The 17793-nt window shown below is 32.7% G+C and overlaps 1 protein-coding gene across 5 annotated transcripts in view; it reads left to right on the top strand.

Moving 5' to 3' along the window:
- The window catches only part of LOC145294117 (uncharacterized), a 173586-nt gene that overhangs the window by 143297 nt on the left and 12496 nt on the right, over positions 1-17793 (top strand). For 3 of the 5 annotated variants that reach the window (XM_080141217.1, XM_080141219.1, XM_080141216.1), the window contains exons 7-9: positions 564-761; positions 7376-7560; positions 11752-12047. In XM_080141217.1, coding sequence (XP_079997343.1) covers positions 564-761; positions 7376-7560; positions 11752-12047 — 679 coding nt within the window. Of the gene's footprint in view, positions 1-563; positions 762-7375; positions 7561-11751; positions 12069-17793 lie in introns of all 5 variants that reach the window. The other 2 variants (XM_080141218.1, XM_080141215.1) reach the window with 1 other exon arrangement.

The raw sequence follows: 17793 nt of genomic DNA, 5'->3' as shown, positions 1-17793 counted from the left end.
TCAGCATACCACTTAGTTGTTGTTGTTGTTTCTGATGAAGCAAAGTCCGTATAGTACTTATCAAGCCATTTCTTCACTTGAACAGTAATTTTTTGCATCAGAAAGTGATGTTTGATCAACACATACAATTCAGACTTTTCTATTGTTTTAAAAACTTAAAACATAGCTTAATTTAAATAATTGTAATTTGTAAACTAATAATCTAATGAAGTTCAAATTTTGAAGTGCCATTTGAAGGCTAGTACTTTATAAAGAAAATCATGGATTTTGAAAAATTAATGGCACATCTACATGTCAGTCTCAAGACTTATTGAGTGACTTTTTTTTTTTTTTTAATGAAATTATTTTTAACCAGGAATAAAAAAAATATTTTTTCATAATGACCAGTATGAACTCTTTGTCATATAATATACTATTAAAGAATTTTTCTCTGACAATACCTCAAAGATGGAGAGTCGTTTGAGAAACTGTCAATTTTAAGTTATCTTGTTCTCTACTCCTGCAAAAATTGCTGAATCCATTTTTCTTTTTCTTATACACCGGAATTTCTGTATACTTTGTAGGTGGCCGCGGCCGACCCCCAAAGAGGAACAAGCCTAAATACGTGGAATCAGATGATGATGCTGAAGTAGAAGAGAAACCAATAAAGAGGAAAAGACGAGCCACGAAGGTGGTTGACCCTGACGAGGCCGGCAGCAGTGAATCTTCTCCGCCAGCACGTCGCCCATCCAGAGCAGCTGCTGCTAAACGAAACAGTTATGGTGAGATATTTTTAGTTGACCTTTCCTTATCCCTCTTCACCTTATTGTCATCCTTATCTGCTTCATCTGGTTTTTGTGTTTCAAGTGCTGGAGTGGACAACGTCTCTTGTGTCTGCTTTCCATGCAGTCGGATCCAAACAATTGATATCAGTCAGGTTGCTTATTACGCATTCAAGCAAGGTTTTCCTTGGTCTATCATGCTTCCTAGTGTTTGAAATGTCCAAGTGTGTTATAAACAGATGAAAACAGATAAATAGATGAAATTTGGCTCATTCGTTCGTCCTGCGTTTTGTTACGTGTATGTCACACGAACATACTATCGATTCTCCTATTCACACTTCCGATGACCCTTTTGTTTTCGTTCTTCAGGTCTATTGTTCCTATTTAGCATTCCTTTTTATTTTTTAGCCTAGCAGTACCTGTGTACCAGCATTGCCCAGTGGAAGTAAAGCTTCCACACTAACTGTAAAAAAGAAAATAAACTACAACTGTTAGTGGGAGCCACTGCCGGCCCAGTAAAATAGCAGGCAAGCCAAGTACGTCCAAGGATTGAATACTGCTGCCATATCTGGGCAGGAGCTGCTAAAAACAGCCTATCCTGCCTTGACAGAGTACAAAATAGACTTCGTGGCTTAGTGGGGGATGCCCTTTTCTCTACCTTGCAACCTCTCTCCCACAGAAGAGACGTTGCGAGCCTTTTCTTGTTTTATCGTTATTTCCATGGCAGGTGCTCGTCTGAACTCCAATCTCTGGTCCCCCCTCGCAAATCTTTCACGAAAAACACCTGTCTAGCCGAATCCACTGTGAAAAATTTCCCCCACTCTTTATCTGTGCCTAAATCAAAACGTGGATTCCATGAACAAAGCTTCTTTCTTAGAACTGCACGCCTGTGGAACTCTGTTCCGTCTGCCTGCTTCCCACCTGACTACAACTTGGATGTGTTCAAGTCCAACGTTAACAAATTCCTAATGAACCGCCCCCTTAAGTAAACACTTCATCAAATCTCCACACTAACGTAATGTACTTGCAATAACCCTTATCCCTGAGTGGCTTCCGGGCCTTGATAAGTGGTGACCACTGTAAAAAAAAAAAAAAAAAAAAAAAAAAAAAAGAGGCACTGGCACCCATGGGCAAAATGAATGTACTGTGCCAAAGTAACAACGTTAGTATCTATAAACCCATTCTTAACATGGGGATTTGCTTATGTGCTGTGATTATTCTGTGCTTTCACTTAACGTGTCAACATTGTGTCATGAGGAAAAGAAACAACCAAAAAACATTGCTGCGGACCTAAACAATAATTGAATTAACGTTGCAGAAGTAAAATTGTTGGCAGAAAATTAGTTTGTTTTATTTTGTTTAATAAACTCCTGTAAATTTTCTTTTTTTTTTTTTTTTTTTTACCTAATGCTAAAAAAAAAAGCAAATATTTGGGAGCTAATCTCTTCACTTTAGTACAGAGTGAATTACATGTAATTATATTTTGTATGTTTGTGTAGATTTGTGATGTTGCAAACCGATGCATTTCATATAAATAGTTTAGCTTCCAAATAATCGCATATTTGTTAAGATTTGTTCCATAAAAAAATGGAAATTACGGAATTTTTATTAAAAGAAAAATGTTGCAGAAATAAAGTATGGTATATACTCCTGTATAAGTCGAATTTCTGGGAGACAATTACTTTTTTGGGGTCAACTTATACATAGGTAATGTTTTTAGAAATGTTGTTAAAGACCGACTCTGTACGCAATCATAGCATAGAAAATGCCGTTTTGTTTGTGCACTCGGTATATGCTGGTAATCCTAGTATTTAAGTGCACTCCTTCCGAACCTCACTGCAATGTGTTTTCCAGCATGTAAGTACATGCACGGTTTTTCAGTGGGAGGCTTAATAATAATTAGAATAGCTCTTGCCATGTTCACTCTTTAGATATGGCTATAAGTCTAAGTTTGATATGATGTATTCCGTGGTGATGTGACTTTCTTTTTTTTTTTAAGTAGGTTAGGGAATATAGTGTTTACGATATGTCGTTCTCCCCTAAGTTCAACAAGTTTTAACAATTTAATGACAACTATTGAATAAAACCATTTAATAGCACTTAACGCATGCGTTCACATTATTACATTATTAGGGTAGATTTACGGCTCATGCAATGTATGCGTTTACATTATTATGGTATGTAACATAAATTATGTTTAAAAACAGTAACTGTGCCTGGAATCTATAGCATGTCATTGATCAGAATGTCTGATTAGCAACATTTGCATTGCATGTAAGTGTGCAGCGGGTTGGTTGTATATATGAAAATTGAATAGATCACACTTGCATAAAGGCACATATTATCGTTTGTGGATGCTGAAACAGTTTATAATGTCTTACAAAAAACACCAAAAGGAAAATTATCTGTGCAAGAAAGACTCATAAGACAAACCATTTAACTCATCTAAAATCCACAGTCGACTTATACACAATTTTTGGTCTTAAGATGCACATCGACTTATACACAACTATATACGGTAGTTGGCAAAAAAGAAGTACATTTTATTTTGTTCAATAAAATTCTGCGTTTTTTATCTATGTCATCAAATTGCATGGAATAGATAAAAATAATTTCCAAGTAAATCTCTATATTTTAATTTTTTGTTTTTATTGGAGAAATTTTAATGAAGAAGACAAAGATTTGGGAGATATATAAAATTGTTGGCAAAAATAAGTTTGAATGTTTTTGTTTTCAGCATAATAATAAAAGAATTTCAAATATTTGAGTTAACCTCTTCAATTTAGTCCAGAGTTAGTTATATTCTGTGTACTCGTGTAGATTTGTGATGTTTTAAACCAATGCATTTCGTGTATAGTAGAGTTTAGTTTCCAAATTATAGCATGATTTTTACAATTTTTTTCGCAAAAAGAAAAACAATTACGGAATTATATTAAAAGGAATATGTACCAGAAATAAAATAGGTAGCACTAAATAAGTTATATTTCGAACAATAAAATTGCGTATATTTTACTTATAAATGTTGTCAAATCATATGGAAAAGATAAAAGAAGTTACAAATAAACCTCTGTGTGTGTGTGTGTGTGTATATATATATATATATATATATATTGTTCAGTGTATTTATTTTGATAAAGACGTCTTAATATCTCTTAGTGATGCCATATTTTAAACTTGGTAAGCATTTATCAAGCATAGAATTGCATTCTGGGATATGAGAATTATCGGAGCTCAACCAATCAGAATGGATGGAATTTGGAAAAGGAGCCTTCATTATTCATGATCCGAAAATTGGAAAGATTATAGTAGGTCTATGTTTGTAATAGTCAGTTATGATCAGTGTAATAACAGAACCTAGAATGTGTAGTATTTGTTCCGTGACAACTGGTAGTGGTGGTAGGACTAAATGTTTAGAGAGAAAAATAGGGACTCCTTCCTCTGTAGATATTGTGATGGTGTTTGTAGGATCCAATGTAGCATTTTATTATCACGACTGAATGTGTCTAAAATGGTGTTTGAAAGGTACATAAGATAGTGGCTAATAGCCAAGATGTTTTGAATTTGTATGTGGCATGTGTTTTTGCAAATCTACAATACTTTGGTACACAAGGGAATTTCTACAGTCATTTTATTATATATGGAGATAACTAGATCAGAAGACCCCAATGAATTTGTAAAATAAAGATCGCCATCCTGTTTTTGTATTTAAGGTGCTATGAGTGTCTCAGACTCCATGGTGAGCAACACGAGATAATGTCTCATGTCTGCTCTCCATGCAGCCTGGTCTAAAAGGTTGATATCAGTTAGGCTGCATATAGTCATATTGTTAGATTATGCCGTGGTGACACAGGGTTACCTTGTTGATAGTTGGTTTAGAAAAATCAACTATTATTAAAAGTTAAAAATTTTAGAGAAAAGAATGTTATTGCTTATCAGTATGAACAAAGACAAATATGTTATAGGTTCGGAATTTGGAATAGGGTTAGGTTCGGAATTTTGAATAGGGAGTAGAACAAAAGAACCAGGAATGCGACCTTGAGAAATGAATGTTAAAATACTCAAATAGGTTTTAAAAAAAAAAAAAGAAAAAAAAAAAACAGATTGAAAACGTGATTCAAAGTCACATCTAGATTCCATAAACTGCACGCCTATGGAACTCTGTTCCATTTGCCTGCTTTCCAGCTGACTACAATTTGGTAGTCTTCAAGTCCAGCATGAACACGTTCTTGATGAGCTAACCCTTTTAAATAATCCAATTTACCAAATTTCCACTACTAATGATTACTACAATATTATCCCATTGATTATTGTACACACATTAACTTTTATCCTCGAGTGGCCACTGGGCCTTGATAAGTGGTGACTCTTATGTAAAAAAAAAAAAAAAAAACTGTTTATAAAATGTTATGCCCTGTAAAAACAGACATTTTCCTGGTGGCGGTGGTTGGTCTAAGTATTTAGAGGGAAAAATAGGTACCCCTTCCTCTAATGATATTGTGATGGTGTTGCTCCTAGGATGTAATGTATTTTATTGTCACAATTAAATGTGTCTGCAAAGGTGTTCGACAGCTACATAAGGTTGTGGCTATTAGCCTAGCTGTATTGAATTTGTATGTGGCATGTCTTGCAAACCTATGATACTTTTTTCCAGAGGGGAATTCCTGCGGCTACTTTATTATTAGATATAGAGGAGAAGACGAGTAAATTTTACTATTTACCACTAGCATGTTTTTTTTTTTTTTTTTTTTTTTTTGTGCTTCCCTTCACACAAACACATGTACAAGCCCCATTTATTTGAAATATGGTTACTGATATTTTATGTAATCCGGAAGGAAAATTGACATTTTTTTAACATTGATACCATTTATTTGTCTAATTAGATCAGCAGATTAAAATATCTCAATGCAGATAACATCCTCAGACTGTTTATATGTCATTCCATTCTGTTTTCTTTATACAAAACAAAATTAAAAAAAAAAAAAATATTCAATGAATTCAGTTTTATGAAATTACCCCCCCCCCTCCATTTTCACCCCAAACAAAGCACAGTGTCACTTTGATGTAGGGGGCTACTATCCAGGACATAAGTGGGATACTATCTAGGGAGTTGAGCAGCAATATGTCTGTTCACATTACACTCGAACTTCTGCATGTCAGTACAGTTGAGAAAGCAAAACCCCGGAAGGGAGTTTCTAAGTCTAGCTGTTCTGGGGAAGAAACTATTAGAGTAGAAGGCTTTCTTACACCTAGGGATCTCTACTGTGTAGGGGTGGGATTTTGCTGCTTTTCGGGTTTGTTGGAGGTATTTACATTGAGGGGATACAAGAGCTTCCACCATTAAAATACTTGTAGAACAGGGAGAGGAATGCAACATTTCGTCGATGGGACAGAGGTTGAAGCCAAGCCTAGATGACAGTTCAGGACCTATCAGGTTGGCAACTCTCTTTTGAACCCTGTCCAGGAGCGAGAGACTAGTAGCAGATGCACCAGCCCAAATGTGACAGCAGTACTCCATACATGGCAAATGGTGGCCTTGTAGTGGTAGAGGATACTTTCAGGTGTATATAACTTTCTAGCACATAAAGAAAGAAGAGCCCACTTTCCTTGCAGCAGCCCTGGCAATGCTCTCAATCTATCTGTTCCAACTCATGTTAAGCCGAGGAGTTTAAACGAAGTACTTTCAGGTAATGCATCTTTAGCTATTAGTGGAAGAGAAGGTTTCTTGTAATTATTGAAGGAAACAAGTTTAGTTTTGGCAGCATTGAATGTGATCATCCACTTTGTCACAATTCCACTACAGATTGGAGGTCAACCTCTACTGTTTCTGCCATTTCCTTAGATATGTGTTCATTTGTTTTCCCCTCATGCCTGTTATAGAGTGTGGTGTCATCGGCAAATATACCCATCTCAGAGAGACAATTTTATGATGGAGATCATTTATGAATATTAGGAATAACAAAGGTTCAAGGATAGACCCCCTGAGATATACCCGCATTTCTATATTATTTGGATGTACAACCGTCTAGGGTCAACCTGTATTCTTCTCTTATTTAAGGATTTAATTATATTAAGTATTCATCCAGTGATACCATATGATAATTATGATGTAGATGATAAAATATTTAATTTTAATTAGTTTAAAGGGTAACAATACTATGATTTTAAGTCTTTTTCACTATAACAATTCTTCATTATGAAGTTCATAGTTAAACTACCAATGAGAATTTTTGCATTTCATAAACTTACCTTGATTACCTGATCCATAGTGCTTGAAAAAGTGTTTATGACAACAAATGAAACCCTCCCTCTCTGAGACAGATGGTAGCACACTGAATGTAAGCAATGAGCAGTTGCAATCTGGAGGTATTTGGCATCTACCCAGATACTAAACTACAAGGAGTGTTTGACTTAATTATCTACTTTATTTATGCTGTTATATTCATTTATTTACAACTGAATGAAATTCATTCAACCAGGTCATAAAGGATTAAATAAATTTATTTGGTATTACCTGGGTTTTTTTTCTGTTTTTTTTTTTTATATGACCATATGTGAAATTGATTAGTAAAAAAAAAAAAAAAATCATTTTTGTTTTCTCTCTCTCTCTACTACAGTGGATGATTTTGTTATTGGAGATGAATATAGTGATGATGACCTTAGATATCGACGCAGAACATACAAGGAAGATGATGATGACGATGAGAATGACGAAGATTTTATAGCTTGGGACGATGAAGATTCTGGAAGTGATTGGGAAAAAAATAAAGGCTCGAGTCGAGGCAGAGTGAGTAAATCTTCGGTAAGAAAAAAATTTTTTAGTTCATGATTTTGGCGCTTCTTGGACATCTCACACCTGTGAAAATTTTTTTTTTTTTATTGGGAGTATATATATTTCTTTCTTTCGCAATATATATATATATATATAATGTGAAGAGATAAAGATGCTTGTTAATAACTCTAAGCAAATACAAAGAAAAATATTTATGATATACATACACATCACAGAAAGAAAATAGTGTATGCCAAAAATCACAAATTGATCAAGTAGTTTTATTTTAAAAAAGAAATCAAATTCTATGTCTAATTGACAATCTTATATGCAATTTTGAAAATAATTCAAACTTTAGTGAGATTTAAAAAAAAAAAACTTTAGTGAGATAGTAATAAAAAATGCAACTGAGCTATATGCTCAGTCCATTAAATCCAAAGTAGCTGAGCAGCGGCTTGGTTCCCACCAGTTTTGGCAAATAGCAAACAGGATCCTGAACAGGAGCATGCGTTCTATCCCAATCAGACAAGGCCAAACTATTTGCCAAGAACTTTGCAGCTAATTCTACCCTATACGACGCAGGCCACCAACTCCCAGTATTTCCTCCTATAACAGACAACACGCTATGTAATATACAAATATCTGTGCCTGAGGTTGCCAAGCTAATCAAGAACCTTGATTCCAGTAAAGCAACTGGCCCTGACAACATTCCAGTTATAGTGCTGAAAAAGCTCCAACCAGAACTTGCCCCCATACTTACAAAACTGTTTAAGCGTTGCCTTAAGGAGAAGTGCTTTCCAACACCCTGGAAAACCTCATCAGTATGGCCTGTATTTAAGAATTCAGGCGAAAAGTCATCTCCCTCTCAGTACAGACCAATAAGTCTCCTGTGTGTCATGAGTAAGTTGTTGGAAGCCATATTAAATAAAGTAGTCAACCACCTCAGCAGAAACAACCTTCTTAGTGACATGCAATATGGTTTCCACTCCACAAGATCTACAGCAGATGTGCTAGTTATCTCATAGAATTAGTGAATCTCTTGACAAAGGCTTCCTTTCCAGGGCAATTGTTCTTGACATATCAAAGGCCTTCGTCTTGGGGAGGCTCCATGTTTTGGCAAGCTTCTAGGTTTGACCTTTACTTCTGGTTTGAAATGGAACATGTACATCAGGTCTGTGCCAAGGACGCTGGGAAAATGGTGGGATCCTTCTACCGCTCTAGAAGATATCTCACTACTGATGCAATTCTCTATCTGTATAAAAGCCAAGTACGTCCAAGGATGGAGTACTGCTGCCACATCTGGGCAGGAGCTGCTAAAAACAGCCTATCCTGCCTTGACAGAGTACAAAATAGACTTCGTGGCTTAGTGGGGGATGCTCTTTTCTCTTCTCTGTAGCTTCTCTCCCACAGAAGAGACGTTGCAAGCCTGTCTTTGTTTTATCGTTATTTCCATGGTAAGTCATAAGAGGTCCATATGGAAATCTGTTGAATATAAATTAATATGTATAACAATCACGTTGTAAATATATTGTAATAGTATAAAGAGTTTCTGTAATATTGGTAAGTGCTGCTTTCGTTGGTTCATTTATTGTTAAGCCAAGTTGGCAGGTGTTTAATCACAATGTATAGGTCTCTATCCTTGCTATTCCTTAGCTCATCTAAACGGATATTTCTAATTGGTCTTCATGCTTTTTATGTCATAAGAATTTAATCTATTGTAAATATATTTTTATGTTCATGAATACTCTGTGCATATGTTCATAAGAGTTTATTATTATTGGAATTTAAAAATAAAATTATATATGGTGTTTACAGCTGATGGCTTTCATGAGTCCGCAAGCAAAATTAGGTTGATTTTTATCTAATCTAGACAATTGTTGCCTCATGATTCTAACATGATCTGCGCAGGTTAAAAAAAAAACGTTCTCCTTAAGTAATCCAATTTACCAAATTTATACTACTAACGATTACTATATTGCCCCATTGTCTACTGTACACTCTTTAACCTATATCCTCGTGGCCTATGAGCCTTGATAAGTGGTGACTTCTTTGTTGAAAATAACAAAAACCTCAAAAGTAAAACCCATTGAATTTCAACGAGGTTGTTGATTGAAGAGAAGGATATTATATTTTTTATTTATTTGATAAATAATATATAATATGAAAATGAAAACCAAAAGTACCCGTCGTTGACTGGGTTCAAAAACAGCCTACAGAAAATGGACTCTGATTTATGAAAGTATGATAGGTTATGAAAAGGAAGGGTTGTAAAGAGATAGCTTCGAATTTGGGGGTATCAAAACCAAAGTAAAATATGATGAAAGTAAAAATAAAATAGATAAACCCCATAATTTATTATACCATACCTGTTCACACGGAAACAATTATCACAATATTCTGTGGATCTATATTAAAAAAACCTTGTTAAACTTTGTGACATATTTCAATTCTATGGAGGTCAGGCGCAAACGAACACCCCATAATTTTATTACACCATATTTCTTCAAACTGAAACATAATTATCAAAGTATACTTACACAGATTGATATGAAAAGTCTTTATTAAAGTTTGTGTCTATTTTCATTCTATGGAGGCCAGGCGCGAACGCAAACCCCACAATTTTATTATACCATCCCTATTTAAGTTAAAACATACTTATCAAAGTATTATGTACATCTATATCAAAAACACTTGTAAACGTTTGTTTTTTTTTTTTGTTTTTTTGATTTTTAAATTTATTTCCATACTTTGTGGACCAGGCGCGTACACAAACCCCACAATTTTAATGAACCACCGTTCTGCCAGATCAAACATACCCATTCCTGTGTCTCTATACATCTATCATTATATGTAATCAGTTTTTTAAAATAGTCAACCATATAGGAGCCTATTCGTGACCAGACACACACACTCACACACATTCAGCTTTATATTATAGATTCATCAATGTTTTGTTTTTCTTTCCAGACTTTCTCAAGATAATTAATTTGAAGAACTAACATACAAGTATACAAATGCATCACATATTTTCAAATATTGTACTTGTATGCCCTTCAAATCTATCATCTTGGGAAAATTTTGAAATAAAGATGAAATGTTGATGAATATATAATTTTTTTCTTTTTTATTATATAAATACTCAAAACGTATACCTTGTAGATGTATTTGTATGTTTCTATTTCGACATTAAATCACCAAGTAGTTAATGCTTTACAAGAAGTTCCTTTTAAGAATGCAGAAGATCAGATCCCTAAATACTTTAATGCGGTCAGCAACATAGGCTGCTCTTGTGAAAACTCAAAATAGAACTTGCATGATTGAAGTTATGGGATTAGAAAACTAAGTAAAGTCCCCAATTAAAATCTCAAATCTTAAACTTATTTTCTGTAATTTAGCCAAGCTCAATTTACCCCATTAAAATTTTTATTAAAAAAATAGACCCCCCCCCTAGATAGTTTTGTACTTCCTCTATTATTTCTTTATAAGAAATCTATGTAAATCTGATCTCCCCATTTCCTCCTTTTGACAATTTGCATTAGTAGAGTATCATTCATACCAAATTTCATATGTCTAAGCCGCAAGTTCATTCATAAACACACTTTTATTGGAATTATGTCTATGCCAGGTCATAATATTTCTGGGTAAAATATTGTTAAATTTTGTAGAAATCAAAATTTGATCTTTGTAATTTCCACTATATTAGATTTAAGATAGCTTGAACTCTTCTCTGGATTCCATAATTTGCATCTATAACCATTACACATTGGTCAAGATCAAAGTGTAGTATCTGTTCTTCAAATGCTGCACTTCCATTTCTTGTTCTATTTCGGTGGAGGATCAGTCCTTCACGACTGAGACAATTTTTTATTTTTGTACCTTTTCTCTACGTTAAAAAATGACCCTGGTGTCTAAATCCGTCCCATGGGGAGACATAGTTGATAGGTACTATAATTTATATAAATTATAGGAATGACTATTATACATAGTTACTCCTATAACTTATGATATGAATTATAGGAATGACCATTTATATAAATTATAGGAATGATCATTATACATGGTTATTCCTATAACTTATATAAATTTCTTGGAATGACGATGCCACGAGAGCATGTTGAGTCATTTTACTTGTCTTTATTGTTTCTTTGTTGTCAATTTTTTCTTATCTTTTTTCTTGTAAGTTAAAATTTATTTAAAAACAAGATATTTTTCTTTTTCCAGTCCAAAAGTCGATCTAGCACCAAAAAAATGCCACTCAAACCAAAGAGTGTAGGTCGAAAGAAGCGAAGGAGAAGGAATGATGACTCGGATGAGGAACTTGACTCTTACATACCTAGGCCAAGTCGAAGACGGGCGGCTGCACGAGCCCAAAAGGTGGAAGTAGAAGGAGAGGAAGATGAAGGAGAGGAGGAAGAGAAAGAAAAGGAGAAAGAGAAGGAAAAAGGAAAAGAGAAGGAGAAAGATGCAGAAGTGACTCCCAAGGCGAGCAATACAGAAAAGAAACGTGTCTCATGCAAGTATGGAGAAAAATGTTACAGGCATGTTGTTAACTGTAACGTTGTTAACTGTAACGTTGTCGTCTTTTGCGTCTTCTTGTTCTTTTTTGCTTTTGTCCTTTAATTACAGCTGCCTTTGATAAAAATGTGTGTTCTACTCTTTTTGATAGAATTATGCTGCTTTTTTTTATTTTCTTCGTAGTAAAGGTAGATTAGTTGTTTAAATCTCTAGAGCCTTCCAGGGATGTGATTTCTCCATTTTTGTGTAAAAATCTTCTTTTTTTTTTTAATTATATGTATATATATATATATATATATATATATATATATATATATATATATATATATAATTCAATATGGCGTAATGGAAAAATATAAAGGTATTTGCAGCTTCTCTTCCAATTTTCGGATTTTAATCATGTCAAATCACACTTCATTTCCTTTTGACAGATTGATTGCTGCTATTTTTTCGTATGAGTTAAGGGCATAATAGATTCACTGATTGATATAATAATTGATTGGTTTTGCGCTGCAAAAAAGATACCGTCAAGAATTGTATAAGTCCACTGAATTAAAGGAATAAATTATCACAAATTTTGGAATATAACTTTTTGTCATTTATTCTCTATATTGCTTTGTAATTACATTGAGCTTCTTAAATAAGGATTGATATATATTATAAGAAAATATATTTCTACAGAAATATATATATATATATATATATATATATATATATAAAATATATTAACTACAGCAAGATTCCAATATTTTTACAGATTCCGATATATTTACCAATTCAGATTCTTTATAAATCCCTGAATATTTTATCTATATAGTTATTTTTCCTTGATTACCATAAAAACACACATAAAATGTTTAGATTTTTTCTCAAATAAAAAAAAATATACTGGGGGGGGGGGGTCTATAGAAATTAGTTTTACTGGTAATTTAAAATCAATATTATTTTATCATTGCTCTTGGCAGACAATTCTTTCAAATTCCGATATCCCCAAAATTTCTAATTTTTCAGATTCTGATAAAGTCTCAATAGTAATGTAAAGAGAGGCTGATTTCTGCCATATAGCTCGAGCCTTACCATCTTGCTTTTATTTGCTGGATTTTACTTTTTTCTTTTCTTTGTTCCTCTCTTTTGCTTTATCTTTCTCTTTTCCTGTTTTTCTTTCATGTATCGTCTTCCTTTTCTAGTCTATCAATGGTTCTTTCTGAAAATTAAAAATATTAAATTTGCCATTCAAACAATTCATGATAGCTTTTGTTTTATCAAACAATGCTCTTAATTTATGATTTTCTTACTTGAAACTGATTGGATTTTTTTTAGATCAAAGTGCAGATACTACAATTCATCTTCTGTCTGTAAGAAAAATACTTCTAGATGGAAGCAATTCAGAGTGCCCCATTTTAGGAAGTTGTATTTTTACCATATTAAAAACTGCCCTCATAAGGGGGATGCTAAATTACATTAAATGCATTTGTTTGAAAAAATGATGCTTCAGAAATTATTTTGCAACTTGTTTTAGATGTGCTTTTCTTATCCTTGGTATAACATCGTAAGTTGGTTTTAGTTTTCTTTCCGCCACACTCACATGCGAGGGTTCATATTTTGATTTTGTCAGCTTACGTTCCTAATAACTAAAGGAATTATATTTAATGAATCTAATAAGTTTTCTAACTACTTTAAGTCTATTAAACTTGGAACATGATATTGTCTTTTGAATTCTGTCCTCGTGCGTGTCTGTGTCTTTATTGCAGTTTCACTTTTCTCTTAGCTAGGGATTTTTATCCTCTATCCCAAATTAAGAGATTACAGCATTCCTGTAATGATCTGGTCCCTGTTCATTGCGATGCGATATTAGTTTTGTGCAGTTCTAGGAGGTCTACCCTCCCAGGCATTGTCTTGGTTTTTTTAGAAAGGGTTAATTTATTTCTATTTGCCTGAGGCGTTCTTACCGGGGACTGTCCAGGCACTTTTTGCAGGTCAGAATGTCCCTCCTCAGTAGTGCTAACTTTTCAATCCCATTTTCTGACCCTGGTGTCTAAGTTCTTGCAGTAGGAAAGAACTAAAACACTTCTCTATTGTTATTGGAGGTGGAGGCAGATGTCTAAATCTTGATTTCCTTCCATGAAGGAATTATTTTTAACACGAGGATAAAATTTATACATCCCCCCCCTCCCCACCAAAGACAATGAGCTTACAGTTAAAAATCTAATACAATAATCAAAACCAAACTCCTCTTTGAATTATATAGAATTTAGCAATTTCAAATTGTTTATTTCCAAAATATGTAAAACAAATTAATCTACAAAAGATTTGTATACAAAATAGAATCTGTTAAATATTTGAAAATATTAAGAACCACAAATACTTCATCATAGCCAATTGTGGACAACTTTTTAAAATTTTTGTGTAATATTTTGTTTACTTAGGCTGAATGTGTGCGCTTTTTATCGCTTTTCACTTGTGCATCATAGTTGCATGATTTTGTTGTATTTTGTATCATAACGTCTTTGGCGTGAATTTTGTGAAATTATCCATTTTAAGTTTTAATGTATCCTTAAAGACTTTTTTTTTTTTTTTTTTTTTTAAATACTTTCAAATAAAATTTTAATGCATATTTAACTTTAAAAAACTTTTAAAAATTAAATTATTAAGTATTTATTGACTACACAATTGATAAAACTGGTTTATCTGTTGATATCATTTTGTGTGATTCTTAAAACACTGCCATACCTTTTTTATTTACTATATTTTCTTTTCAAACAACACACATATATATATATATATATATATATATATATATATATACATACACACTAGCAGGCCGCTCAGCATTGCCCGTTTGTAAAATAAGCTTAAATATATTTAGATTTACGCAAATTTCGTATTTATTATATTGGACCCAATATATAATAATGATTTAAAGTTTAAAAAAAAAAATGACTTGTGCGCCATCACCAAGAATCGAAACCAAAACGTTTAGCTAACAATTTACTTTTTCCTTTGATGTTAATGCCTGAGCTATGAAGACATATTTGCTGCAAGGTTAAAAATTGAAACATGAACCAATAGCTATTACCTTACATATGCATATTCGTAATGCCACCATTCGACCTTGTCCTGGCAAATTCCATTTTTTAAAAAAACTTTTTACACTTTTGCAATGATTTTTCCCTGGCTAAAATCTAAATGTAAAGTTTTGCATGAGTTTGAATACCCTATATATTAAGTTTTATGTCTGTAGACTGAAAACTAACCGAGTTTGGTGGGCAAAATCTTTTTAACAAATATATATACGCATGCATAAATATATATAGAAAGAGTTTTGTGTTTACTATAACCTTTCTATGCAAATATTACACAAGTATAAATCGTGTAGAATATCTGCATGAATATAATTACAATTTATTAGCAAATATTATGCAAGTATAAATCATGTAGAATATCTGCACGAATATAAATACACGTAATAGTTAACTAAAGATGATCATCCCATAAGAAAACCGAAAAAACTAATAAGGAATTAATTAAAATGAATGTTTAAAAGAATATGCAAATTAGCTAGATTTTTTGCAGGTGAATGTAATTCCATGACCTATATATAACAAAGTTGTATTTTTTTTTTAAATAAATAGAAAAAAGGGTTTTAATATGAATATCAATACACACAAAAAATAAGAGTATAGATACATATACCTAAATCTAACTTAATCCGTTAATAACAAACAGTACATTACATATTAATTTGATCCAAACTTCTCCACACATACAAATATTTCATCTTATTCCATAAATTGTAAAATAACAAATGCTTGTTAAAATGAAATCTATATAAAGGGAAAGTCTCTGTGTGTGTGTGTGTGTGTGTGTGTGTGTGTACGACTAAAACTTGAAAAATATATACCAAACACCCACAAAGTTGGTATTATTTTTAACTGGTATAACACCAAATGTCTAATATCTAAAATTAAAAAAAAAAGATCCCTTATTTGTGGTCAAATGGCCATTTGTCTCATTTCATGTTATTAAAACTTTTTAACGTTAGTTTTCTCAGCCTCCGTAATTTCTTTTCTACTGACTTTAGTTGTGTGTGTCAGAAAGGAACGGTTTGGACAAAAAAGAAAGGTGATAGGGAAAGAAAGAAATAAAAATTATGTTACACTTTTAGCCCTGCTAGTGTGAAATAATCTAAAATAATGTTGAAAATATTTAAATTGCACAAGTTATTAAAGAATTTGTGGAAAGGAAATAATGTTTTATTTGGATATTCATAAATTTACTTTATTATAAATTTTATTTTTATCACCAGTAACCAAAGACTATTGATTAAAAAAAAAAAGAAGTTCCTATTTGTAGGTTGCAGTTTTTTTGTTTTTTGATCGAGTAATACCCATGTTGGGTGATTGCCTTGGCTTTTGTACCTAAAGGAATCTTCTGCTCATTACAAAGAAATCCAAAATACAATTTGATTAAATAGGTGTAATACTATTAATTTAATGAAAATAATCGTTCAATTGAAAATATATTCGATGACTGTGTTCTTGCATCGCATATTAAGTATATTGATGCTCAAATCTCTGTATCTCTTCTTAGAACAATGTTGTTTTAAATAATATTCAGCTTGCTGAAGGTTGCTTGACTGTAGTTGCAGTATATTTCTTCAAAGTAAAGCAAGCTAGAAATGTTTCATAAATTCAACTAAATGCTGTTTCACTCAAACGTTAATCTATTGGCAGAGACTAAAATGGTATTGACCATGTTACAAAATCTGGTGATCTTGCTAATATGTTCGACAACTGTTTGAGGTGAATTTTTTTTTTTTCTTTTTTTTTTCCCCCACCCCAAACAAGGCACAGTGCCACTTTGATGTAGAGCGCTAGTATCAGGGACATAAGTTGCAAGGATACTATGTAGGGAGTTGAGCAGAAAGATGTCTGTTCACTTTACACTTGAACTTCTGCATGTCAGTACACTTGGAGCAATGAAGACAACAAAGACAACATCATAAAATGGAGGGAGTCCAATGCACTGTAAATGTTAAAAAGAAAATTTGAGTTTGTCTAGATCTTTTAGATGAGCAGAAAACTATATTCACATTACCACCTTTGGTAAACATTACCATTGGTGGCATCAAAGATTTGAAAAGAAATACAGTTGAGAAATTAGTTCCAAGCAATTTATTTTAATTCATTTGTGATGCATTTGTGTTTAAAATAATTTAATATTTCTAAAAAGTATAAGCATATGAAGTTAATGCTGTCTGTGAGTAGGCAATTAGCTTTTGGCCATGTTAGTTCTCCTAGAAGTGTGATTATGACTGAATTGGAAGCATTTAATTTTAAGATAAAGGGCCCCTGTCATATCAAAGAATCTACTTAAAAATTTTTTTTTTTTTTAATCAATAGCTTGGATTCTGCCCTTATTTAAACTTAAATCCTTCTGGTTTAGTTGTAACCCTACGTCTGGAAGAAATAACATGACTGATAAATAATTACTTACTCTCAACCAATATTAACGTAACTTAGATTTTATGCAAAATTGTTTTTCGTGCAAATATCTCAGAAATAAGTAGGTGAACCAAAATTGTTTTGGACTAATTTCCTAACTGTATTTCCTTTTGAAAAATTTTGCCATCAATTATGTTTATCCAATCTTTATTTTTTATCTAAATCAATGTTTTTTTATTCAATTATCTCTAAAAGGTACTTTGTCTGTTAACCTGTTGATCTTTTATGCTTTGCAAGTTTGAAA

The sequence above is a fragment of the Euprymna scolopes genome, chromosome 15 (genome assembly GCF_053919585.1).
Source record: "Euprymna scolopes isolate OS-2025 chromosome 15, ASM5391958v1, whole genome shotgun sequence".
Taxonomy (NCBI): Eukaryota; Metazoa; Mollusca; class Cephalopoda; order Sepiida; family Sepiolidae; genus Euprymna; species Euprymna scolopes.
This window is presented reverse-complemented; position numbering and strand designations above follow the sequence as displayed.